The 23,949-nt window shown below is 55.9% G+C and overlaps 7 protein-coding genes across 7 annotated transcripts; 3 read left to right on the top strand and 4 right to left on the bottom strand.

Annotated features, from left to right (window-relative positions):
* Positions 1–2,907: 2,907 nt before the first annotated feature.
* Positions 2,908–6,522, top strand: VDBG_08718 (myotubularin; the record flags this gene model as incomplete). Its single annotated transcript, XM_003000876.1, has 2 exons — positions 2,908–3,322; positions 3,384–6,522. The coding sequence occupies 2 exons, from the start codon at positions 3,308–3,310 to the stop codon at positions 5,700–5,702; spliced, it is 2,334 nt and encodes a 777-aa protein (XP_003000922.1).
* A 166-nt stretch (positions 6,523–6,688) lies between these two features.
* Positions 6,689–8,737, bottom strand: VDBG_08719 (phenylalanyl-tRNA synthetase beta chain; the record flags this gene model as incomplete). Its single annotated transcript, XM_003000877.1, has 3 exons — positions 6,689–6,734; positions 6,814–8,529; positions 8,685–8,737. The coding sequence occupies 3 exons, from the start codon at positions 8,735–8,737 to the stop codon at positions 6,689–6,691; spliced, it is 1,815 nt and encodes a 604-aa protein (XP_003000923.1).
* Positions 8,738–9,806: 1,069 nt separating this feature from the next.
* VDBG_08720 (protein phosphatase PP2A regulatory subunit A) lies at positions 9,807–12,470 on the top strand (the record flags this gene model as incomplete). Its single annotated transcript, XM_003000878.1, has 8 exons — positions 9,807–9,872; positions 9,946–10,051; positions 10,122–10,273; positions 10,329–10,820; positions 10,878–11,139; position 11,277; positions 11,359–11,671; positions 11,735–12,470. 8 exons carry the CDS (start codon positions 9,807–9,809, stop codon positions 12,092–12,094), a joined length of 1,752 nt encoding a protein of 583 aa, XP_003000924.1.
* Positions 12,471–12,550: 80 nt separating this feature from the next.
* VDBG_08721 (conserved hypothetical protein) lies at positions 12,551–13,059 on the bottom strand (the record flags this gene model as incomplete). Its single annotated transcript, XM_003000879.1, has 2 exons — positions 12,551–12,745; positions 12,787–13,059. The coding sequence occupies 2 exons, from the start codon at positions 13,057–13,059 to the stop codon at positions 12,551–12,553; spliced, it is 468 nt and encodes a 155-aa protein (XP_003000925.1).
* Positions 13,060–14,064: 1,005 nt separating this feature from the next.
* VDBG_08722 (conserved hypothetical protein) lies at positions 14,065–17,164 on the bottom strand (the record flags this gene model as incomplete). The annotated part of the gene is made up of 4 exons (XM_003000880.1): positions 14,065–14,171; positions 14,283–14,550; positions 14,663–15,123; positions 15,175–17,164. The coding sequence occupies 4 exons, from the start codon at positions 17,162–17,164 to the stop codon at positions 14,065–14,067; spliced, it is 2,826 nt and encodes a 941-aa protein (XP_003000926.1).
* Positions 17,165–19,511: 2,347 nt separating this feature from the next.
* On the bottom strand, positions 19,512–20,230 carry VDBG_08723 (predicted protein; the record flags this gene model as incomplete). Its single annotated transcript, XM_003000881.1, has 3 exons — positions 19,512–19,776; positions 19,844–20,094; positions 20,156–20,230. The coding sequence occupies 3 exons, from the start codon at positions 20,228–20,230 to the stop codon at positions 19,512–19,514; spliced, it is 591 nt and encodes a 196-aa protein (XP_003000927.1).
* Positions 20,231–22,923: 2,693 nt separating this feature from the next.
* Positions 22,924–23,617, top strand: VDBG_08724 (predicted protein; the record flags this gene model as incomplete). Its single annotated transcript, XM_003000882.1, has 3 exons — positions 22,924–23,101; positions 23,164–23,395; positions 23,467–23,617. 3 exons carry the CDS (start codon positions 22,924–22,926, stop codon positions 23,615–23,617), a joined length of 561 nt encoding a protein of 186 aa, XP_003000928.1.
* Between the last annotated feature and the right edge of the window lie 332 nt (positions 23,618–23,949).

Here is a 23,949-nt window from a genome sequence, read left to right on the forward strand (position 1 = left end):
CCACTGCTACCAAAGTGTCTGATACATAATGCAATCTCGCCAACGACGCTCTTGTACGATGTGCGGGCTTCCCTGGATATGTCCTGGATCTGGCTGGCTTATGGCTCTTCTGGGGAGAAAGATGGAGGTATAAAGAACAGGATAACGGGAGCAGTATCGGTACGAGAATGCCAGATTCCGTAGGCCGAGAGCATTCTCAATAGCGCTTTTGATCAAATCATCTGATAATGATTGCAGCAAAGTGATCCGACTACTCCCTTCTCCGAGGTGGACCCTGAGATGTTAGCATTTGTTCACTATGTAGGGCCGGTATCAGGTGAATGTGTAGTCTGAACGGCGGCTACCTTGCTGCTTCTACGCTTGACTCTTTTCCAGCATTTGTAGGTTTCACATTGTATTTTGTTGAACCCTGTCCATGGTCAAGTTTAGTGTCGGTGCGGCCATCCACAGCCTGCACTGGCAGTCGCTTGACAACCAAGGCGCCCCCGCCCTCGGGATCGAGACGTGCGGGTTGCGAGGGTTGTGAACCCGGTACGTGGTAAACTTATCATGGGGGTTGCCGTGGTCCCGTGAATTCACCATATAGGTTCTCATAGTTTTGTCCCTGGCTCGAAATCGCTTTTGCAGAAGTCTATTCGAGCGCTGAACTGCCTCGAGAACGTAAGCTGCTGCTTCACGTTGCATCAGGGACTGGTCAACAGGCCACGCAACAATCCCGAATGCGAGAAAGCCGGCACATGATTATCTATCTGGCTCCAAGGCCTACAGCCTGCTGGAGCATCGCTTTCCTTATGGAATTCACGTATATTGCTAGCTAGATCTAACCCTCTCTTAAGGTATCTTATGATTCTATACCATAGGTCGTAGCCTCTGCGATACAGCGAACTGCCTCTCTCAATAGACAATGGGCCATGTCAGACGACTAGCAGCTCGGTGACAGCATTCTTTTTAGCATGCCAGGGGCCGAGAAAGACTGACGGAAAGTGTCAAAGCGTGGTTTAGAGCAGAGTGAAAGGGTCTTCCACAGGGTCCGCAGGTAGTCAGAATATAGGTATAGGATCGGAATACATCTGGATTCTGGCTCTCCGCAGCTTGGAGGGCCCTCCGCAGGCTATATATACGTCCTCCCGTGGCCCTTAGCCCCCTGACCGGCCCCCTTGTTTGGCGGTCTCCTGGCGGCTCCGCAGGGTGGCCCGACACGAAGATAGTAATCAATTTCATAAATGTCACGAAGGCAAGCTTTCGACTAACAAGGATAACCCCTCGCGTTTTGTCGGCAAAGCGGAGTCAACAAGAAACTCCGGATCCAGCACATTGCAGACCACAGAGAGCCTCGACTCCAGTAACAAGAGAAATACTTAGGGAAATTGATCATGTATATATATCAGACTGATGCGCTCATTTTGGCTGATTCAAGGGAATCTCAATTACGCACTCTCACACTGCAATTCACCACTCTGCCAGATATTACCTCAACCAGCGTGTTTCATCTCAGCACCTCCTTCGTACAACTTGCTACAAACGTCCTATGGGCCCAGCTAGTAACTTCCCTCGCTGTCGACGTCGACCATGGGGCGTAAGTATTCAATTTGTATTCAAAGTTTCCGGAGCTTCATTGCTGACCCGCGGCACGGGTCAGACATAGAGAGTCGGGGGGCATTGTAGATTCTGGTCTAGCCCTGTCTAAGCTCCGGGTCTGTCACAGCTCGCAAAGGCTCCACGGTATCTGCGGTAAAAGGCTGAAAGACTGCTCCCTGGCTCTCGAATCGCCTTAATATTAAGGGCAAGAACGGACAAAGAGCTTGTCTAGAGTGCGATGTGGTAGCCGGTAGAGTTTTTGGCGCAGCTGTTGCAAGCTGTACAGTAGTGTCCATCGCCTGTCTATGTAGCCATTGCTTCGTATGCCCTATGGACGGCAGAGCAACTCTGATACTGTGAGCATGCCGACTGCACCGACGCTGTTGTTCGGGCCAATGGGAACATCCGAGGCGCCCTGAAACTCTTTGTCGGGGGAGAGCGCTTCATCTCACCGCACATCAGACGACGCAGCAATAACGTGAACCTCAAATTCGTTAATCCTCCGCGTCGTGTACCTCTCACTTGTTATAGCAGGGGATGCCCGTACGCTATCCATTTTCTGACGATAATGGACAAATCAAAGTGGACCACAGCTAACGCACTGAATTGAGGGTCATCGCAGCGTTTCTGTCAAGAGAAGTAACAAGTTTTGGGCAAGGCATCAGGAGAAGGCCCATCATCTGTTGAGGCTTGGCAGTGTCGACTTATTGTAACAGTCCTGGAGTAAGGCGTCAGATATCATAGGAGGAGGCCGACTTGGCTGTTCAGGCTTGATACTTTTGTTGGTTGAGGGCCAAATTTCAACGTATTCCTGCCATCTACCGCAAAATTGACTGCGGATATAACCAGCGAGAGACACCTTTACTTGCTCCTTCAACTGCTTTGACATGTGTTTACAAAGCCTAGTCTGTGTTCTTCCGAGCATTGGATATCTTGAGGTCTCCAAAGGGTTGGAGAATCTATGCACTCTTCCAACTATGAGCTGACGACTCTCCTTATGAGTATTCTCTGGCGCTCGGCCCCTTTCTTCGTAAATTCTCTGTCTGAGAACAGGCGCCCCGCTGCCACCCCTTAGTCTCTGAAGGTTTCTGACACAATGTTAGTGCACTGGAATGAGCAAAGGTACCAATTCTTTCGCAGTCGAAATCTGCATTCAATTGATAGATACCTAGGTACCTAAGTAAGGGTGTGGCTGAGAAGAGTGTACTGCGCCACAGATATCAACTCAAGATCCCAGACCGCCTGAGGCTTAGCGCAGGATAAAAGCAGCGAGGCTTCCGAGCACACCCTGCCCATTCGGGCCCCGCTAGGATGTCAGTCGACCAAACCAAACCTGTGACGCAAGGCCAGGCCAGCTACAATCATCACCACGACAGGTGCGAGCGATCTGGAGCTTCACATGCCGTGACAACCTGCTCGCCGCGTGTTCGTCCTACTGCACAATATCAGATCCAACGTATTCCCTTCTGGATTCTCATTTGCCTGCTTCAGGGGCATCCATCACTCTGCGCTACCTCACTTACCTCCGTCTCCGACATACGTAGCTCCGCATCTTCCGAGCACACGTACCTTGCTCCCCCGTCAACCATGCGCCTAGGGCAGTCTCGAATTCACCGACGTCAACTTCCAAAGCTTTTCTGGGAACACTTGTTCTGAAGCATTCCTCTTTATCTAATACAACGCGGAGGGCCTGTTACACGACTTGCTTTGTGAAGCTGCGATAGACGAAATGGAGGCGAGGAAGGTACGCAATACGAATTCTATCCTTCACACCAAGCTTGCCGTGATCTGACAGCGTCTTGCAGGTGATCCCTGAGGTGCAGTGCATCAACGGCGGTCTCACGACAACGGGCACCCTCAGACTAACTGACTTCCACCTTGTCTTCTGCGCTCCCGTCCCGGAACCCAAGGATACACCCGACTCTTCAACCACTACTGGTGTCCCAAAGACTCGCGAATCATGGATCAGCTTCACAATGATATCGCAGTTCACCCTGCGTCCAACACCGCCAACATCTGGCATTCCAAGTTCTATTCGCCTCAAAGGACGTGATTTCATTTACGTCGCCTTCAATTTCATGGACGACAAGATCGCGCGCGAAGTCTTCGATTTCGTCAAGGTCAGGACCTGCAAGTTGGGAACAGTTCAAAAGCTCTACGCGTTCAGCCACAAACCTTCCAAACATGAGCAGTCCGTCAATGGGTGGGAAATATACGATGCCAAAGCAGAGTTTCGGAGGCAGGGTATTAGTGAAAAGTCGACAGACAAGGGTTGGCGCATTACTTGGATCAACAAAGACTTTAGTTTTTGCGACACCTACCCCGCCATGCTGGTCGTTCCCTCTTCTATATCTGACAATGTCCTCAAATACGCAAAGGACTATCGCTCTAGGTGCCGCATCCCGGCGCTTTCCTATATCCACCCCGTCAACAACTGCACAATTACACGCAGCTCTCAACCACTATCTGGTATCACTCGAAAGAACAATATCCAGGACGAGAAACTGGTTGCCGCCTGTTTTTCAGCTTCACCACCTTACAATGAAGGGGACCTTCCTCCCCCGCCAAGTCAAATCGATGCCATCGAGGCTCAGTTGACCGACTCGGAGCGTTTCGAAGACAGCTTCCTTGCCAACACACCGAATATGTACGATGAGAAGACAGGTCAGCGTCTCATATACGGCGCTCAACAAAGTAATCTCATCGTCGATGCACGGCCAACCGTCAACGCCATGGTCAATCAGGTCCAAGGCATGGGATCGGAGCCGATGGATCGCTACCCAGGATCACGGAAGGTTTTCCTTAGCATCGAAAACATCCACATCATGCGTAATTCTCTTAACAAGGTCGTCGAAGCTATCAAGGATGCTGATATCTCACCGCTTCCTCCGAATCGTGAACTGCTGGCGAGTAGTGGCTGGCTTAAGCACACCAGGGCCGTTCTCCAGGGCGCGAGCCTCATCACGAGACAGATCGGAATCTTCCATTCCCACGTTCTCATTCATTGCTCTGACGGATGGGATCGGACAAGCCAGCTTAGCGCACTTAGCCAGCTGATGCTTGACCCTTATTACCGTTCCATCGAGGGCTTTATTGTTCTCATCGAGAAGGACTGGCTCTCCTTCGGCCACATGTTCCGCTTGCGATCAGGACATCTTAATCACGAAAGCAATTTCCAAATTCAAAGAGACGCTATGGCAGGCGCTACGGTTCAGCCTGGCGAGAATGACGGCAGGGGTGATGCTTTTCAGAGCGCAATTGCTAGCGCGCGCCGCTTCTTCAACCAGAACAAGGATGATGCAGCCGAGCTCGACACGGCGCTCGAAGGTTCCACTGGCACTGTCGCAAATGGCGAGGCGACTGATCCTAAGATGATCAGCCCCGTTTTCCACCAGTTCCTTGACTGTGTCTACCAGTTGCTGCGCCAGAACCCCGACCGTTTCGAATTCAACGAGCGATTCCTTCGCCGTTTGCTGTACCATCTCTACTCATGCCAGTACGGCACCTTCCTCTACAACTCAGAGAAGCAGCGGCATGATGTTGACTTGTCACACAAGACTTCGTCGGTCTGGGGATATTTCCTCTCGAGGAAAGCTGAGTTCACCAACAAAGCCTACAACCCCACTGTGGATGATCATACCAAGGGCCTTGAGCGTATTATTCTGCCCGTCCTGGACAACATCCGTTGGTGGCACCAGTCGTTCAACCGGACCGACGAGGAGATGAATGGCGACCTGCATGCTGCCGCTGCTGCTCAGCAATCAAAGGCTTCAGCAATGGCCAACTTTCAGCCATCGACTGAGATGTCTTACGCTCAGAGCCAACCAAGTACGCCTCCCAAAAGTGATAGTCCCAAACCTCCCGGGCTCCCCACCAGCCAGTCGGTCCTCAGCGCGGTTGAGACCGCTCATACGACTCTGACGCCAGAGCCGCGTGCTCTGCACAGAAGTGCTTCTGCCGAGGGCGCCAACGGTAATGCGTTCTCGGCCATTCGCAATGGCATCGCTGGCAACATTGGCAGGGGCATGAATGCCTTGAGCAACTTGGGCAACCGCGGCACATCACCGGGCCCATCGACAGCGACGGCAACGCGCACCGAGCAGGAACTGCACAGCCTGACGTAGGGCGTCATGTTCGAGCGAATGCACGAAGCGCCCTACGAGCTCCTTAATCACCCGCGCGACCTTTTGGATGACAAGTGCTCGTGCAGCGAGGCCACCACAGCCTCCTCCCACATCTGGGAGTACGCACACGGCACGTCAGGGTGGGGAACGCAAGGCGAGATCGACTTCAACATTACCAGTCTACCCAACTCGCCCAACAATTCGCGGCCCCCATCGTCCTGGGATGTAGATGATGGTGCCGGCTATTTCAGCAGTGGTGATGGGGTTTCCTCCCTTGAAGTATCCATATCGCAGATGCATCATTCAGGCACCAGCACCTTGTCAGGTAATTTTCTTGTGCCTTCCGGGGAGGATTTGCCATCTCGCGACAACGGGGCGTCTCTTGATTGAGATTGTCTAACAGTATCAACCTCTGTGATGCGAAGCTGGCTGGTTTGTAGGCAACCATCACAACACGTCACCACAAGCCAGGCCTTATCAGAAGTACTCCCACGTAGGAGCTTGGTTGTTTTGTCCAACTTGTGCATTTTGCTTCGTTCACATTTTTTGGGGTCATGCAGGGGCTGGTGGCCTAGCTCTGCGTGCCATGCAGGCCTGGATGGTTTGGTCGTTTATTACTGAAGACTTCGGTAGAAGCACATGGAGAATGGCGTTGAGGACTGATATTGGTATTGCTGCCAGTGGCGAGGATTTGGGGTGGAAGGAGGTGGGGGTCGGGAACGATAGTTGCTACGGACTGGGTTGGGTCCAACTTCCGTGATTGGGCGTCACCGATGCGCTCCATCGACTTCACGCATTACAATGACCATAATGATAAGACATTCGTTCATTTGATCCTATGTGTCTCAACAGTGTGACGATATGCTTCCTGGCCAGCTCTCTATATTTTGAGAGGTTTTAACTTGTTTGTTCATTCATCTACCTGGCGTTCTATTTTGTGCATCCCGCGTCATCATGTCCACGTCCCACATCCCATCGTCTCATCTCTACAGGAAGACCTCGAGGTTGATCTCAAGGGTGCTCACGGGGTATCTGGGAGGGGTCAGCATCGTGTTCTACGCAACCATGCAAGAATAGGAAAGGGGAAATCGGGGGGACAAGGCAAACTCACTTCAGGTCAAACTTGTCCAGCACGGTCGGGTGCAGGATGCCAAACTCGCCGATGCGGTGCTCCTTGCCGCCGACACGGAGGTAGACGCCAGCGGCGTGGCCGGCGAAGAAGGTGGGCTCGTCGACCTCCTCGATCCAGTAGCCGTCCTGCGGGGTGGGATCGACACCCTTCTTGGCAGCGAGGCCCTCCTCGCGGGCGACGAAGGCGGTGCGCAGCATGAGGAGGACGCGGTCGAGGAGGCCGTGGACCACCTCGAAGCCCGACGTCTTGCCGTACCAGGCGGCAGCAAAGTGGCGCTCGTTGCGGGCCCTGCGCTCCTGCGTCTCGTCCTTGAAGACGACGTCGGCGACCTCGAAGATCTTGAGGGGCACGCTGTGGCCCTTGTTCTCGCGAATCGTCTTGAGGAGGCCGGGGAGGAGGGTGGTGCGGACGACCTGGTACTCGGCGGTCTTGGGGTTGGCGAGGCGGACGGCTGTTGTGCCGTCGTCCTTGCGGTTGAGCCAGGCAAAGTTCTCGTCGTGGGCGCAGAGGATGAGGGGCATGACCTCGCTCCAGCCGGACATGGCGGCCTCGGTACGGATGATGTCGCTGAGCTTGTTGATGGGGAGGGGCGCGCCAATGGTGGCGCTCTTGTTGGGGGTGGATCGGGGCAGGTTGTTGTAGCCGTGGCAGATGGCGAGGTCCTCCATGACGTCGCACTGGTGCAGCACGTCGGCGCGGGTCACGGGGATGGAGACCTCGAGAATGTTGCTGTCCTTGGACGAAGGCTTGGCGATGTAGGCCATCTTGGAGAGCAGCTGGCACAGCTTCTCGGGGGCCTCGTTGAGACCGGTGCAGGCGTTGAGGTAGTCAATCTCAACGTCCATCGTCCTCAGGGCGAGAGAAGGCGTCGTCCTCGTCTGCTGGTTGTGGTCTGAGACAATCTTGACGGGCTCGACGGTGAAGGGCTCGGCGCAGTTTCCGGAGAACATGGTCACCATCATGTCGCAGACGACCTGCAGCTTGGTGGCATCGGTGGCGGTGATCTCGATGAAGACGTTCTTGGTGTTGACAGTGATCTTGGAGTGATCGCCGTTGATGATGGGTGGCAACGAGCAGACGGTGCGGTTCTTGTCGAAGATGACGGGGTACACGGGCGCGTCGCGAATGATGTGAAGATATTTGCCGAGATGCTTGTCCGCCTCGTAGAACTTCATCAGCTCTTCGCCGTCCATCTCCTTGGTCTGGTTCAGGGGCTTGAACTTAATGTCCTTGGGAGGCAGCGCCTCGTACGTGAAGGGACCTTCTATCGTGTCGAGATCGTGGGTGCCGATAGAGACCAACGTCCTTTGCCTCGCGAGGTTCATGTGCAGCTTATCTTGCAGGGAAATGAAGGAGTTGTAGCTCTCCTGGGTGAACTTGATGTTCCTTAGGATGGCGCCGGCGACGAGAGGGCGGACCTTGGCGGTGTCTGGGTGCACACTGATGACGGAGAGTTCGGGGTTCTTGGGTTCCACGAGCTTGTAGTTTGGGGAGGGCGTCTTCTCCCGGAAGATATTCAGCATGAGCGCAATACCCTCAAAACACAGCATGTCGTAGCGGTTGGCGGGGATCTCGATCTTCAACTCGGGGGGTGCCTGGACGCCATCGACGATAGGTCGGTCGTCATTTTCGGTATCCTCGTCAAGCTCAATGCCGAACTCGAAGCAGAGGTCCTCGAACTCCTCTGTGGTGAAGCTAGGCAAGGTTCCGAGAGTCAGCTTTCGGCGGCATGGGTTCGGAAGGAGAAGCTTCGGCGATGTTGCGATACGGGGTCACGAATGGTGGGGTCGAGATGATCAAGACACAGGGTCTTGGTCAGTCACGGAGAGGAGGGGTGAGGCGCAACTCACTTCTGTCCCAAGGCCTTGTACAGGTCGTACTTGTTGACGGTGATGGTCGGCATGGTGGCGTTTGCGTGTTGGATAGGCCGTGGTCAATTGCGAGTGTAGGTCTATGCCAGGCCGCCGGGGATCGTGTATGCACCGGGCTTGGGAGTGTCCTTGAGTCACAGGAAATTTTGGGGGGGTCGTGGTGAAGCCGCCGTCCGAAACCCGGGGGCGGTTAAAGTTTGACGCTGCTCTAAGAGGAGGGGTTGGAGGGGCAGAGAGGGCTCATGGATGGTCTGGTGGGTGCCTGAGGAGGGGTCAGGAGCAGCACCATGCCACCCGCCTTATAATTAGGCATGACTACCTAGGTAGCACCAGCCAACCCTAAAAGCGGCAACGACTGCACAGCTTCGTGGCTCGTGCACCAGGTGTGGCTCCAGCAGGGCACACTCCAGCCACTTTGCTGTCTGCCGCCCTCCTGCACCAGCGGGGTAGGCGCGCTGTAATTTCAGGGGGCCCAACGCCCAAGAGATGAGGAGACGAGGTGGAGAGCGAGGGACGCAGAGAGGAGAGGGAGCAGGCGTTACCTACGTGCTGGGCAGGGAGATACGTACCGCGTAGGTACCACGACCTTGGCCCGTCATTGAGCAACAAAGCTTCGCCTGAGGTGGCTCGAGTGGGTGGGACCCGGGTGCGAACCTGAACCTCGTCGTCAGAAACAACGGATTGCCATTGCCATCCCTCTGCTCTGCCTTCTGCCCCATCTTTGACCATCACCATCACCCACACCCTCGCGCGCCCGCTCTCCAGCTGACCTTGCCCACTCCATACCCATCTTCCATTCTGGCACAGGTCGGCCTTTTGCTCGCAACCTCCGTCAACGATTATCCTGCGTCCGATCGGGCTCGTTCACCGATCCCACAACCAGCCAACAACCGCAGCCCGCCGTTGTTTCCCTCGCCGCCTGCCCAAGCCGCCGCCCGCACCAAACCCACCACACTACCTATCCAACCAACTACCCGCCCCCCATTGCATCACACGCACGCGATCCCTCCTGATCGCCCAGCCGACGACCGACAACCTGTGCATCTACAACACTATCCCCTCCATTCACACATAGACGCGCATTCCTCCACATCGCTCGCCATGGCAGACGCGCCGAATGCCACCGACGAGCTCTACCCCATCGCCGTCCTCATTGACGAGCTCAAGGTAGGCACCAGAGCCCAGCTCGCCCGCGCGAATAGCATCACTGGCACGATCATTTGTTGACTCTGGCTTTCAGCACGACGACGTCCTTCTCCGTCTCAATGCCATTCACCGTCTCTCCACTATTGCCCTCGCTCTCGGCGCCGAGCGCACTCGCGATGAGCTGATTCCTTTTCTCGATGGTCAGTTGCTCAGCGAGCCCCCCCCCCAAACCTTCCGGTGCCCCTCCTCCTTCTTCTAACAACAGTCTAGAGTCTGTCGAGGACGAGGACGAGGTTCTTGTTGCTCTCAGCGAGGAGCTCGGTAGCTTTATCGAGTACGTCGGAGGTCCTGACTTTGGTCACGTCCTCCTGTCCCCCCTCGAGAACCTTGCCGCGATAGAGGAGCCCGTCGTCCGTGACAAGGTAGGCAGATTTCCCTCGTCCGTTTGGCGAACCATACTTGACTAACAATGAATAGGCTGTCGAGTCCCTCAACAAGATCTGCAACGAACTCTCTCCCAAGCAAGTCGAAGAGTACTTCATCCCCCTCACATTCCGCCTCTCCAAGGCCGATTGGTTCACCTCCAAGGTGTCCGGCTGCGGCCTCTACACGGCCCCTTACAGTAAGGTGTCTGCCGGCACCCAGGAAGATTTGCGAAAGGCGTTCGGTCAGCTTGTTCATGACGAGACACCCATGGTCCGTCGTCAGGCCGCCACCAACATGGCCAAGTTTGTCAAGGAAATGCCCGCCGACGTTGTCATTGAGGAGATGATGCCCCTTTTCCAGCACCTCGCCCAGGACGACCAGGATAGTGTCCGGCTGTTGACTATCGAGATTTTGGCTTCCATCGCTGAGGTCGTTCCCAAGGAACAGCAATCCAGCCACGGCGTTCTCCTCGCTCTTCTGCGCAGCTTGATCGAGGACAAGAGCTGGAGGGTGCGCTACATGATTGCCGACCGCTTTGAACAGGTGAGTGTCAAAATTTGGCAGGGCAACAAGAGGCGTTTGTTCTAACGTTTGGAACAGATCGCAAAGGCTGTTGACGATGAGGTTCTTTCCAGAGACCTTGTCCCTGCCTTCGTCAAGATGCTCAAGGACACCGAGGCTGAAGTCAGGACTGCCATCGCTGGCCAAATACCCGGCTTCTGCGCTCTCATCGACCGCAATGTCCTGCTTAATGACATCATGGGCAGCATCGAAGATCTCGTTTCCGACACCTCCCAGCACGTCCGGGCGGCGCTTGGTACGCAGATTAGGCGGTCTCCGCTCCTATTTCCTCGGCAGCAGAGTACGTTGTCCCCCGAGCTCATCCCTTGCCTTCTGCTAACAGCGCAGACTATGACCACTGCTCCCATGTCTTCAGATGCTCAGATGAGTCCTTGAGTCCGCCTGCACATCATTTCCAAGCTCGAGCTTGTTAACCAGGGTATGTGCATTCTGCGAACAATGAAGTCGGATAAAGAGGCTAACAGCGTGTCAAGTCATCGGCATTGAGCTGCTCTCGCAGGTCGCTGCTCCCGGCTATCATCCAGCTGGCCGAAGACAAGCAATGGCGCGTTCGTCTGGCCATCATCGAATACATTCCGCTCCTGGCCAGCCAGCTCGGTGTCAAGTTCTTCGACGAGAAGCTGGCTAATCTTTGCATGGGCTGGCTCGGCGATACGGTCTTCTCTATCCGAGAGGCTGCTACGCACAACCTGAAGAAGTTGACCGAGGTTTTCGGTGTTGAGTGGGCCAACGAGGCTATCATTCCGAAGGTCATGGCCATGGGCAACCACCCCAATTATCTCTACAGGATGACCACCTGCTTCGCCATTACTGTGAGTTGACTTTTGCTGCACGAGACTTTGTGCGTGTCGGTCGTTGTTGCTAACCGTGTGTAGACGCTCGCCTCGGTTGTCAGCATGGACGTCATTGCGAAGAGCATCCTGCCCCAGCTCCTCGACAAGCTTGCCGAAGACGACATTCCTAACATTCGCTTCAACGTAGCCAAGACGTACGGAGTCCTCATTGACGTGCTGCGTCGCTTGCCTGAGGAGGGCACCATTTATGCGCTGGAGAAGGAGGGCGCCAGCTTCACGCCGTCGCCGCGTGGCATGGAGCTCATTCAGTCAAGGATTCTGCCCAAGCTGGAGAAGCTGCAGAAGGACGACGATGTGGATGTTCGCTTTTTCGCCACGACAGCTGCCAACAGCGTGACGGGTGCGGCGGCAAGCGGCGAGCCGATGAACACATCACCATAGATGAGATGAGAGACGTAATGAAGCAATTCCCACTTTCGACTCGACATACCTTTTTTTCCGTTCATCGCCGGTGAGGCAGAGATACCTCGCCGGCTCATGAGGCAATGGCAATAACAACGGTCTAACAGCACTAGACAGGGCGATCGGGTGGAAAAAAACACGAAGCCAGGACAGGGGAGCAGAAAAAGCATGGAGAGGGGAGGTCGAGTGCTAGACAAGATGTGATACAGGCGGCGGCAGGTGCCAGTTCGAAGAGAGAGTCCTGGTACCAAGCGATGGCTGTCTGGTATCGTTTGCGTTTCTGCGGAAGACACGGTGTATCATTCGAAGTAGCTGAGCAGTCTTCACACAACGAATGGAAGGTGATGGTAACATGAAAGGGTGTTTGGACAAGATGCTTTTGCTAAGTTGATGAACCTCTCTCCCGCTCCGTGCCTGATCTTCTCATTTTCCTTCTCAGGCCCTCTGCCTCTGAAAGGCGACCGTGCTGATAGCCTGCCCCTTGGCGCCGCCAAACTGGAAGCTCGGATATGCGACCCGCCCGACCATGACGAGCTTGCCCCCGGCGCCGCCGTCGCCAGCCCCTTCGAACCACGCCCTCAGCTCGTCCTCGGTCCAGTTGCAGCTCGTCACGAGAAACAGGCCGCCCTCCTTGACGAGCGTGAGCACCCGCGCGCGTAGCCCTCGCTGACGCGCCTCCCCGTCGCGGCGTCCTGCTCGCCAGAGAGGCACACGGCGTCAAAGGTGCCCTTGTCCAGCACGACGGACCACCCCTCGCGCTGCCGGCCGTCGAGCACGGCGCCAAAGTCCCCGCGCAGCACGTCCCACTCTGTAAAACCAATATGCGCCTCGCCCTCGCCCTCGCTCTCGACGTCCTTGTCCTCGTCTTCCTGCGCGGCCCGCCTCGCCGCGGCAATCTGCCGCGCCAGCGCCACGCTGCGCTCGCTGTAGTCGACGCCCAGCATGCGGCCGGCCCAGCCGTCGTCGCGCAGCGCGAACAGCAGGCTGCCGTTGCCGCAGCCGAGGTCGAGGAACGCGGCGTCGGCCTGGCGCAGGTCGTGGTCGAATGGGGCTGATTCAGGGAGGGTCTCGAGGTAGGCGAGCACGCGGGCCTCGGCGTCGGCGTCGTCGAACCAGACGGTGCCCTCGTCGGACGGGTCGGCCGCGTGGTTCGTGAGCTCGCGCGTGTACAGGGGCGTCCCAGCTGGAAGGAGCAGCGCTCTCGCGTCAGTCGCCGGAAGGGCCACGGAATCTGCGGGGGCGGAGGGTACGGAACAGAGACAATGGGAAAAGGGGGGGGGCAGCGAGCCGTACTAGTCTTTTGTGCCGAGCTTCGAGGGCTCTAGGTGGGCTGGGTTTTGGGACATGGCGTCGCGTGTTTGGGAACGAAGATAGGACAGGTGATTTGGGAGTCTTGGTTGGGTTGCTGGCGCTCTCTTGATGTTCCTTCTCGGTGCTTCTGCAAGTCGTCTCGATCACAATCGATCAAAATGTCGGGTTTACCATGGTGTTGACAGTCGTGGTGGGGTGCTTGGCAATTTGGTCTCAAAACGGCAGGCGGTGACATCTCAACGTCCGCCAAGACGCCCATGAGGAGGGGCAGGTGAGGGGTCCTCGAAGCTCAAGGCGTGATTCAGTACCATCAATTGTGCAGCTTGGTCTCGTCCCCGGACTTCAAGGTGGGCAGGCACTGGTCAAACTATGAACGTGAATCACAGCACTGCATACAGCGTAACGAGCGTCTTGCTTGGTATCATGCTACGTACGTACGAGCTCGTCAAGCCGAGCGAAGCCCTTCTGTCTGAAAAATACCAATCCGCCCCGCCAAGCGGCACAGACAAGGGGACTGTCTGCCACAAAATGCATCGTCATGTCTTTCGTAAGCCTCGTCATCCACCCGTGTTCCTCGCCTACCAAGTGACGCACGAACCATGTGTTTCTCTCTTGAAACTTTCGCCTTCGAGCATCCTTCACCCCAGCGTCCAGACAGGCGCCTTTGTGAGCACCTGTCGACCGCGGACCTCCACAGCCAAGAATGCCGCAAACCGGACCTTGTTGCTGTCCTTCGGTGGTAGTGCTGAGGAGACAGGCGCGTCAGTACTAGACGCCAAGCTACTCTTTCTCGGCGGGAACGACGACGTGGAGCTGCTGCTGCCACCGCCGCCGCCGAGCAAGGCGGAGAACATACCGCTTCTCGACTTCTCTGTGCGCCCCTTGCCACCCGTCTTTTCTTTCGTGTCTGTCTCGTCATCTTCTGCGTCGTCGCTCGCCGTTTCCACAGGTGGAAGTCCTGTCTTCTCGACATCCATCAAGTCCACGTTGACTGCATCGCCAGGCAGCGGATACGTGATGGCTACGTCTCTGCTCTCGAGCGGCATGTTGGCAGCGATGCCCACGGCCAGCTCTACAATCATCGAGGCGCTTCCGTCAACACCTGGTGGCGGTGGTCGCCAGTACTGTAGAGTGCGTCGTCAGTTCGCGTGTTCCAGTCGTCAGTGCGCCCGATCTCTTCGCTCTCCGCGGAGTCAGTGTCTCTGCAGACTTCCAGCGTAGCATTCTCCAGCTGACAATCTTGGCCGTCAGGGCGTCAAACTCTTCCCGCGCGTTCATCGTGTATGAGTTGCGCCGGATGCTCAGCTCAATCTCCTTGAGCTGCTGGCTGAGCCCAGGGCTCAGGCCAGGATGGAAGCACTTGTTGAAGATCTCCTCGACGATCCATCGCGTAATGACCGCCCGGCCAACCGCCGTCATCTCCTGCCGCCCTGTCTTGAGCGCGTCACTGCTAACATATCTGTCGAGCCACTGCGGCACGCTCTTCCAGTCTTTACGAATGTTGAAGGACAGGTTATTGATGGCACCATTGAGACGGTTGAACCTGGTCAGGTACTCGCTGTCGTCGAGCGCCGTCCGAGATTGGGTGATGCGCTGGTTTGCGACTGCGTTCTGCAGCTGCTCGATCTGCGAACCCAGATTCTCAATTTGACTCTTTCCATCAAAGTAGAGGCGCTTAACATTTTTGTACTTGACCACTACAACGCATTAGTCAAAATTCCCATCGACAGTCAAGCGTCTGCACATACGTAGCTCCTTGAACTTATCGGGATCGGCGGCATCGCGGTCAACGTTGGTAGGTTGAGGGCTATTGCGGCCCTGGTCTCCCGACTGTGAGTCGAAGGTAGGCTGCCTCTCCGGACCGGGAACGGCGCGTAGGCCCGCAGCCTGGCCTGTTGTCGAGGAGCCGGTAGGCATGGGGGGCTGGCTCTGTCTGTAGTTAGGAGGAGCTCCTGTCTGTGTTTCGCTTTGTCCACGCAGGCTCTTTTCCGAATCTTGCTGTCGCCGACTCGCACCCGGTGCCATTTCTCTCTGTTGATGATTTGGAGGCAGCAGAGTCACCGGGCTATCGGTTGCTTGGTGCGAAGCGTAATGCACGGCAGGGGAGTGTTGGTTCGAATAGGTGCCTGAACGGGCGTCTAGGTCGGCAATGGGTGATTCGTGGGACAGCTGCGAACTCGTCTCCGGGTTCTGCTGTCTCGAGTTTGTTGACAGATGGCCGCTGTCGGTGAATATGGGGGGTGGTCCGCCGGGGTATTGTTCGTGTGCTTGGCTGGTTCGCTGGTAATGTTGTTGCTGAGGCGAGGAATCAAAGGCAGCTTGCCCGTACTGGTCTTGTTGGTCAGGCGACGTCTGGAGCAGTGGGAGGCCTTGTTGTTGCAATGGTTGCTGCTGGGCTGAGTGATGTTGTTGGTGATGTTGTTGGTAGGCGCTGTCCTCGTAGGGAGACGATTCCAAGTCGCTGGAGACGTAGCGAACCGAGTTTCGGGTGTTGACGTCTTGGGAAGTCTGCGCAAAGGTGTCGCGATTAGAAGAATGTCCAAAGTACTGGTTCTCGGCCTCGCCGTATCCTTGCAGAGGTGAAGGTTGTGTTTGCACAACAGGAGGGGCCCAATCAGAGGGTTGGTCCAGAGAGACCTGGGACAGCTGTGAAGGGCCGGTCCTGATGGATGGTGGGTTGCTCACTCGCTTGGAAGGCCGTCGGGCTAGTCCACCGGTATTGTCGTAGGGCTGTGCCTGGGCTGACTGGGGCGGCTGTGACAGGGACGACTGCTGCTGGTGATGATGGTGGTGGTCTCGGCCTGACCCTGTCAAGATGTTCTTAATCAGTCTGCGGGTCGACCGTTTCTCTGGCTGTGCAGGAGGAGCGGGCGCGGGCGGCGCGTGACCTTGGTCTTGGCTCAGACCACCGGGGGCAGCAGGGTGGAGGGTGGACTGGAGATCGTCGACCGAATTGGAGGCGGCACTGTAATGCGGATGGACTTGCAGAGGAGCAGTGGTAGAATAGCGTTGAGATTGCGACCGGGAAACCGAGTCGGAAAAGTCCTGGTTCCTGAATCGGGGGTCGAAAGCTCCGGGAGGCGCTTGTCCAGGCACAGACGCGGGGTTGTGCAGCTGTGATGAGCCGCGATGGGGGGAGGCTGTGGCGGGGTTGTTGTAGTCGTGGGAGAGCGCTTGCTGCTGCTGTTGCTGCTGCTGCTGCTGCTGCTGAATAGCTCGGTCGAGGGCTTCGCTCTGGCTAAAGACAGCAGTGGGGGAAGCGGAATGACGGAGGTTGGCGGTATTGCTGCCGCTGCTGGGTGTGGTAACAGTAGAGGTTGAGATGATGTTACGGTGGTTGAGGTTGTTTGTGTTGATGGCGCCTGCCGCAGCCTGTTGTTGTTGTTGCTGCTGCTGAGGGGAAGCGCCAGATGCGGCAGAAAGGGAGGAGGAAGTAGCGCTGGGGGGTGCTGAGGAAGGCGCCGCAGAGGCTGGAACGCTGAGGTTGAGGTTGTGACCACCAGCGACAGGCCCAACACTAGGGCCTGCTGTTGTCGTCGACGACGACGAGGGCACTGATCCTCCTGGTAGTTGTCCAGGTCCTGGTCCTGGTCCTGGTCCTGGTCCGAGTCCTTGACCTGCTCCAGATCCTGTCCCAGGTCCGGAAGCTGAGGCTGGTAGTGGAGATGACTCGGGAGCAGTAGCAAGCGCGTTCTGGGAGCGATTGCTATGCCTGCCAATGCGGCCGAAGACTGGCATTATCAGGTAAACGGCGGACGCGCAAAAGGTGGACGGGATGGAGAAGGGCAGACGTGTGTTCCGCCCCTGTCTCGACAAGACAGACAACCAACTTCTGTGCCAGGACCGTGTGAGAGGCTTAGACGCGGTGAGCTGCAAGGTCCCCTTTCCGACTGGGCTGTCAGAGTTGCGAGATGGTCGCTTCGAAGCAGGTTGCGCGCAGTGCTGGCTGCCGCTAGCTGGCTGGCTCACTGGGCTCGCTAGCGAACTGCGCCGGTCACCTTGGCTCGCCTTGCAGTGAACAAGGAGCAGGAGCAAGGGCCAAGCAAAGCAAAGCAAAGCAAAAAAAAAGAGCCACCGCGAACCAAGGCCAGGCGGAGGGAACAAGGACGGGTTCGGGAGGGCAGGATGTGAGGCAGTGGAGGAGTGAGAGTGGGAGTGGGAGTGGGAGATGATGCGCTGTGTTCCTATTTTTTGCGCTGGCGTTCCTCTTGGTCAGGTTTCCCTGCAAGCTTCCTGCCAGCCTGACCTGGCTGACCCAGCCTTCAACCGCTCTGACTGGGGAGACTGGGGGTGGTAGCGGGACGCCGTGGCGGAAGAGGGGTCAATAGAGGGTAAAGGGGCAGTGCTATCAAACCAGTGAACACCTGCTGCGTCTATCATCAACGCTATTCCTTTCCCGATCGGGAGACAGCAGAGCTGCAAGCTCAGCCTGGTTCTCATGTTTTGAGGAGGGCGGGGCGGCGGACGAGTGAAGAGTGCGTGGGCTGGCAGTGCGGAAGCAGGTACCTACATGGTCTGCAGCCTGAGAGACCTGCTGTAGAGCACGCAGGAGAAACAAGTTTCAGGGTAAATTACCGCAACCCATGCAGACAATGGGCACTGTCACCACCTTCAAACAGCGACAACACATCGAGAAGACGGCCAGGCAGGCCAGAAATCCGGGGTCCTCGGAGCTTGGCTCCTCGGACGGCAGGGCAGCTACCTAGGTACCTTGCCTTGGGTGCCTGCCTAGTAGGTAAGCTGGGTAGGTAGGTACTTTGGCTCGTAATATTGGCCTCAGCGCCCGCCTAATTCCCACAAGACAACACCACAATGGCACAAGTCCAGACAGGGCTGACCACATAGAACCACATTCTCGAGCCATTCCACAGCAGACCAACATGTCCCAGACTCGAGCCTTTCTGTCTCGTCGATCCTGGGCGTAAATCCTTCTACATCAGGGCGGGTCCTCGTGTTCCCCTTGTTCTCCACACTGAGACTATTGCTCACTCTTTATTATGCTTTTCTTCCAAAGCAGAAAGGACCCTTCGAGCATTCGAGACTACCTTACATGCTGGTGCGGCTGAGAGGCAAGCTACTAAAACCTGCTGGATGCGGCGGCAGGGGACTGGGCCGAGCTGCGAACAACGACCTTTTGCGTCCATGACACAGCACACACCCACGCCACATGATGTTCGAGTTGAGTTTTGACGAGTAGGTTTATTCTTGCGAGTGAGATTATTTAGTCTGCTCCATGGGATGGCCAAACCAAATGCCCTTTGATCTTCTCCCCTGCCAGCTGTCTCCCCCTCCCCACACCAAGCTGCATCCGTCATCCTAGGGTCGCGCTCGAGAGACGCACTGATCAGCAACGTCTTCGTCATTGCCAATGCGCAAATCGTCAATTGCGAGATAGTTCCCAGCTTTCAACATAAGTGGAAAGCGGTCGTCTCTGGGGAGGAGACCATGCAGATGGAAGCTTGCGTCGATCGGCTTCCCCTCTTGGTCGCGGCGAGTAACAAAATCTTGTCTATCGTGCTTGGGTCGTCAGCGCCATTGTCCGGAGTGGGTTGCGAGGTGGATAGCTCCTCGCTATTAATAGCATCACATTGCATTGCAGCTGGGTTCGGAGAGTCGGAAAGTGACGCTTGTTCACTCCCTAGTCCTGCCTACTTCCAAGCCTGGTTCGGGAGAGACCTTTGACCAACCTTAGGTACCAGCTTGGGTGCAGCTCGCACGGTCAGCGCCTCCACCCCTTCTAGTACAGAAGAAGGATCTCCAACTCCACGGTTGACGGCGTGTTCTACGAAGGATGTTCCCAGCCCAAAACGCCGCTTCACCCTGATGTCGGCGAATGGGCCATAGCTAGGTTGTCTGTCCACAATCCACATGAGGGTGCGGGGCCCTCTGTCGGTTGCTATTTGTCCCGTGACTCTCGAAAGCATATCTTGCACCGAGGGGTAGCCCGAGCTGTTGTGAATGTCACATTTCAGACGCCAAGGAGTATGCTACAGATATACCTGGCTTCGACCATTTACTCTTCACGGCCTTCAATACCGTTCTCAGAGACAGTGGAGATTCTGACACTCTCACAGAAGCCCATTCCTCAAGGGACTCTCTTTCCCAGCGAGGGCGAAAGGTCCACAGCCATCCCAGGGACCACGACTTGATAATTTTCTTCGCTGCGGGAAGCCTGATTCGAGGACAGACTGTATGCAGGTGGTGGATCTGACAGCAAAGGTGCCGCCGCCTGCGGTTGTTGGCTCGTCAGACCACCACAATCAATATGATGACTGGTGGACCGAGCATCGGCAGCACGACGCTGCTTGATCTCAAAGCACGCCAAGATGGACATTGCTAAATGAAGAACCCTAGGATGTTCAGCCCAGCGCCCCAGGGGGGGGGAGGGGGGGTTGCCACGGCTGTTGCGCCACTTACGCTGCCAGGATTCCGAAGCCCAGGACAATGCGAAGATATTCCTCGCCTGCCTCGTCTTGAAAAAAAGCAAAGTAGTAGCCCGAGTCATCGAGCTTTGACAGGGTAAAGGCGATCACGCCAGACATAGCTCCCAACCCGAGGAACAGTAGGCCGTCGACGATGATGCAAGCGATAGGATGGACGCCTTGGCGATCATTGACGACGGAAAGACAGAGAAAATCGACGCAGTTCCAGAGAAAAGCGAGAATAGCCTACCATGGCAAATGTCGATTTAGTATCACTGTGTGTAGGATGCGCGAGGTAGAGACGCACCGGAGGTCCCATCATGAGAAGAGGGCCTATAGTCCAGTTCGTAAGGTAAAAGACTGAAAATCCGACGGCGGCCATGTTGAACACGACGGACAGCAGGCGAAGGGACAGCCTGGACCACCAGTATCCCGTCGCTGGGCGACGGATCATGGCGGGCCTCCCTTCGCCGTCAATCAGGTATGGGTCGTACTGGCGATGCATGTTATGATGGAGCGGGTGGCTTGCGTCGTGAGAGAAGCATGTCAGGGTCTCGAGAATGGCTGTCGTTATAAAGTAGATGCGACTGAAGCATCAAACCAGTCTCAGCTTGGTGGATGAGGCTGAATTGATCACCAACATGCGGCGAGGCACTCTTGGTTAAGTACGGTCCAAAGAGGCGCTCCGTCTGAGCCACGTGCTGGGTTTGGAGACATCGAAAGGCGCACTGCGAACCCAAGCCTGTATCGCTGAGACCCTTACAGAGTATCCTGTCCTGCGACTTGGCGCAACGTGCTGAAAGAACTGAGACCATGAACCCACGTTCCCGGGCACGCAAGTAAAAGGCCGCTCCGAATTATCGAATCGGCGTCCTTGGCCTTGATGACAGGACGTGATGGCATGAAGGTTGGGTGAGGGAAGCGCTCAACGAGATTAGTCATGCATTACTGCCATCTGTGGTGAGGCGTGATTCCACTTTCTCACGCGACCGTCTGCACGTGAACTGCATGCTCAACCGCCGTGCCATATTGTTGTCAACCGCGATTGCCAACCAAGATCGATAACGAGGTGATAGAGGTCCGGTTCATATTCATGCAGTCATGCTCCTCTCAGTCGACGCCAAAAGTCGAGTTAGAGATCCCCCAACAACAACTCAACACCTGAGCACGCCTCCTCTTCTAGGGTTTAGGTACAAACCATAGGACCGCTCTTGTGGCATCGGCTTACGAACGGACCAAAATGGCTACACGCCGGCGTCTTGAAGCCATCACAGGGGTTTCAAATCAGTGGCGAATCCGGCATAATGAAGGATCACAGTCTCCATCACCCATCTCTTACAGTGGCTGGCAAACACGTTCAAGACGACCATAAGGCTAAACAGGGCTGTCTCCGTGACAGGTCACGCCCAAACAACCCAATTCATAGCCGTGGTTTTCGTACTCGTTGAACGCATACCATCCCCGCAACCGCGGAAGCCGGATGCTTCGTGAAGACAATGCTACACTAGAACTAGTCACATGTCGCCAACACGCCTCGAAAGCTTTGTGCTTGGCTCGGCGCCACGGCTCCTCTGCGGCAAGAAACCTGGCTATGCTCCGGTGTCCCACTCGTGATAGTAACGTGTCGACGGATCCACGCCTTGAGACTGTTTGCTTGTCACGGCAAGCTGCTTCACCTGAGCGGACCCAGGACTACAGATCATGACGACGCACTGCAGCCTCACCCGAATCATACGCTACGCCTACTGCTTCTTAAAAAATACCTTGGCGGCATGTTGAGCCCGGCCTCTCTCATTTTGAACCAGCAAAAATCTTCGTTGCAAGACACGTCAACGGCTATCTTAAGCTTTGGCCAGGATGGCTGTCCGTTTCAAGAGCTCCCAAAGGCACTGCCGAAGCCGTCACTAAAGTGATATAAGCGCCGATGGTAGACATGCTCGACAGTTTTCTCCCAGGCAAATGCGTGTCGCGGGAGCTCCTGTTCTCAAATTGCATAGCTGAGGACCTGAGTGGCTCATCGCAGCAATACAGAGTGCGAAGCATCATGATCCACCCGCCTGTCACACGGCATTCCCTCCAGAATTCGTCGTCAAGACGATGGAGGCCTCTATTGACCGCAAGATCGAGATTTTCATTGTAGGTGTGCATCTGCGGCACAACTTGGCAGTTAGTCAACGAGGCTGCCAGTGAAGGCTTGAGACTCCATTGGCGGGTCGAAACTGTGTTCGTGCTGGCCTTTGCTCTCTGCTGTTTGACCAAGGCTTGACTTCAGCAGGCCCAGCCGGCAGCTAGCCGTTGCGATGGGTGACGACGGGCGGTCACGGCGCGGTATCGACTGGCTCCATGTGGTTTCGGGGGTTTGCGGGTTGCCACCAACTGGTGCAAATCAAGTCCTCTCACTTCTCTGTCCGTCCTGCTTTCAGCTTCTGTTGTGATCGAAATGCAGCGCCAGGACTTCAACACTGGCGGTCAGAGGCAAAATTCATTCTCCCGAGACACTGGGCCCGGCCCTGTGTGACATGCCTCGGTATCAATGTCATCAACCTTGTCACTGTCGCCAATCTTGGACGCTGTGTTCAACATATGTCTCTCTCGGCACGGCTTACCGTGCGACAAACCGCAAGGGTAAGCTTGGATGCAGGTGTAACTCTAAGCTCTCCGGCAAGGACCCTTTGGGCAGGGTGCCCGCTTCAATGGTGGCTTCGTATAGACGGTCTGACTACCGATCTGGTCGATCTCCGGAGAGGCAAAGCCCTCTCTGTTTGTCGAAGGCACGGGAGATGCAAAGTTGGTTGCATCGTGGTCACGTCCAGGTTGCTAAATCTATTGCCAATGAGTGGATGCCCGCATCTACCCAACGATTCAGGAACCTGCGGTGTGCTTTGAATGGAAGAAGCTTGCCAGTGGCGGGAAGCGTCCAGCATGAGGCGGCACTCAATCCCTCGGGACTATAAAGTGACCAGAGGCGACATAGCTGATGATGCAAGTGTTGAGTCTTCGAACCGGCCGGAGCAGCAAATTCATCCTCCCTTGCCAGACTCAATCAATCGGCTCCCATTTTTGATCATCACCAATATGTATATTACGCGTCTTTTCTTCCTCCTTCCTCTTGTGGCAGCTATGCCCACCCTCGATATGACACCAGGGGATGGACCGAGGCCGCGATATCCGTGGCTCAACGTCACCTTTGCCGACCTCAAAGTTGGCTGCACGAAACCAGGACCGACCTCGCTCTACTCCTGCACGATGCAGTGTTAGTCAGATTCGAATGAGAAAAAGACTCATTTGCCGGTTATCTACTGATACGAATGCTAGTCAACTTTTACGATCCCAACTCGGAGCTTACGCAGGAGGTCAATGACGCCTTTTGCAAAGTTTCGTGGGACTGGGACGGCACAAGCACCGTCCAGGGCCCGGGCAACAATTACCCAGACGGCTTCACCATCTGCTCGGTCGCGTTGTACAACTCGTTCCAGGTGCAGATCAACGCCTTTCTTTCAGCATCAAACTGGCAGATGACGGTCAGCCACAAGTACAAGGACAATGTGTGAGTGGTGCTCTAGCCCGATTTGCCACGCGAGACTGTTGGTGTAGCTGATGGGACGACGGATTACACAGACATTTTAAGGAGCCATGGATCCTGCCCAACTCGTTTACGCAGGTGAATATTCCCGGGAAGCACCTTGATGTGTCGCAGATGCCCGTGGCGGGCCACTTCTTCTTTGAGGCCATGCCGTCGTTCACCCACCATATCTCGGGCTTGTCGTGATGGCCGATTGTGTCCATCGACGGACCACGGCACGACAAACAACGTGCGGAGGCGAGGGGGAACACCAAAAAGGCTGCCGTCCGACCCGGATAATGGCACACGACAGTTCGCGACGTTGGAGGCGTCTATCTCAGAAAGGAAGCTCGATGTCGTTGGTGGGCCGGACGATCACACTGCGGAGCGGGCATCCCTGCCAAGACCCGGCACTGGTAATGAAGAATGATGTGTATTGATGCAGATCCAGGGGTGAGAAATGTCAACGACGCCCCACAGACCCCGAACCCCCTCCTCCCGCCCCTTCGTGAAGGCGACGGAAGTCAGTAGGGAAGCTC

This window comes from Verticillium alfalfae, genomic scaffold (genome assembly GCF_000150825.1).
Source record: "Verticillium alfalfae VaMs.102 supercont1.13 genomic scaffold, whole genome shotgun sequence".
NCBI classification, from domain to species: domain Eukaryota; kingdom Fungi; phylum Ascomycota; class Sordariomycetes; order Glomerellales; family Plectosphaerellaceae; genus Verticillium; species Verticillium alfalfae.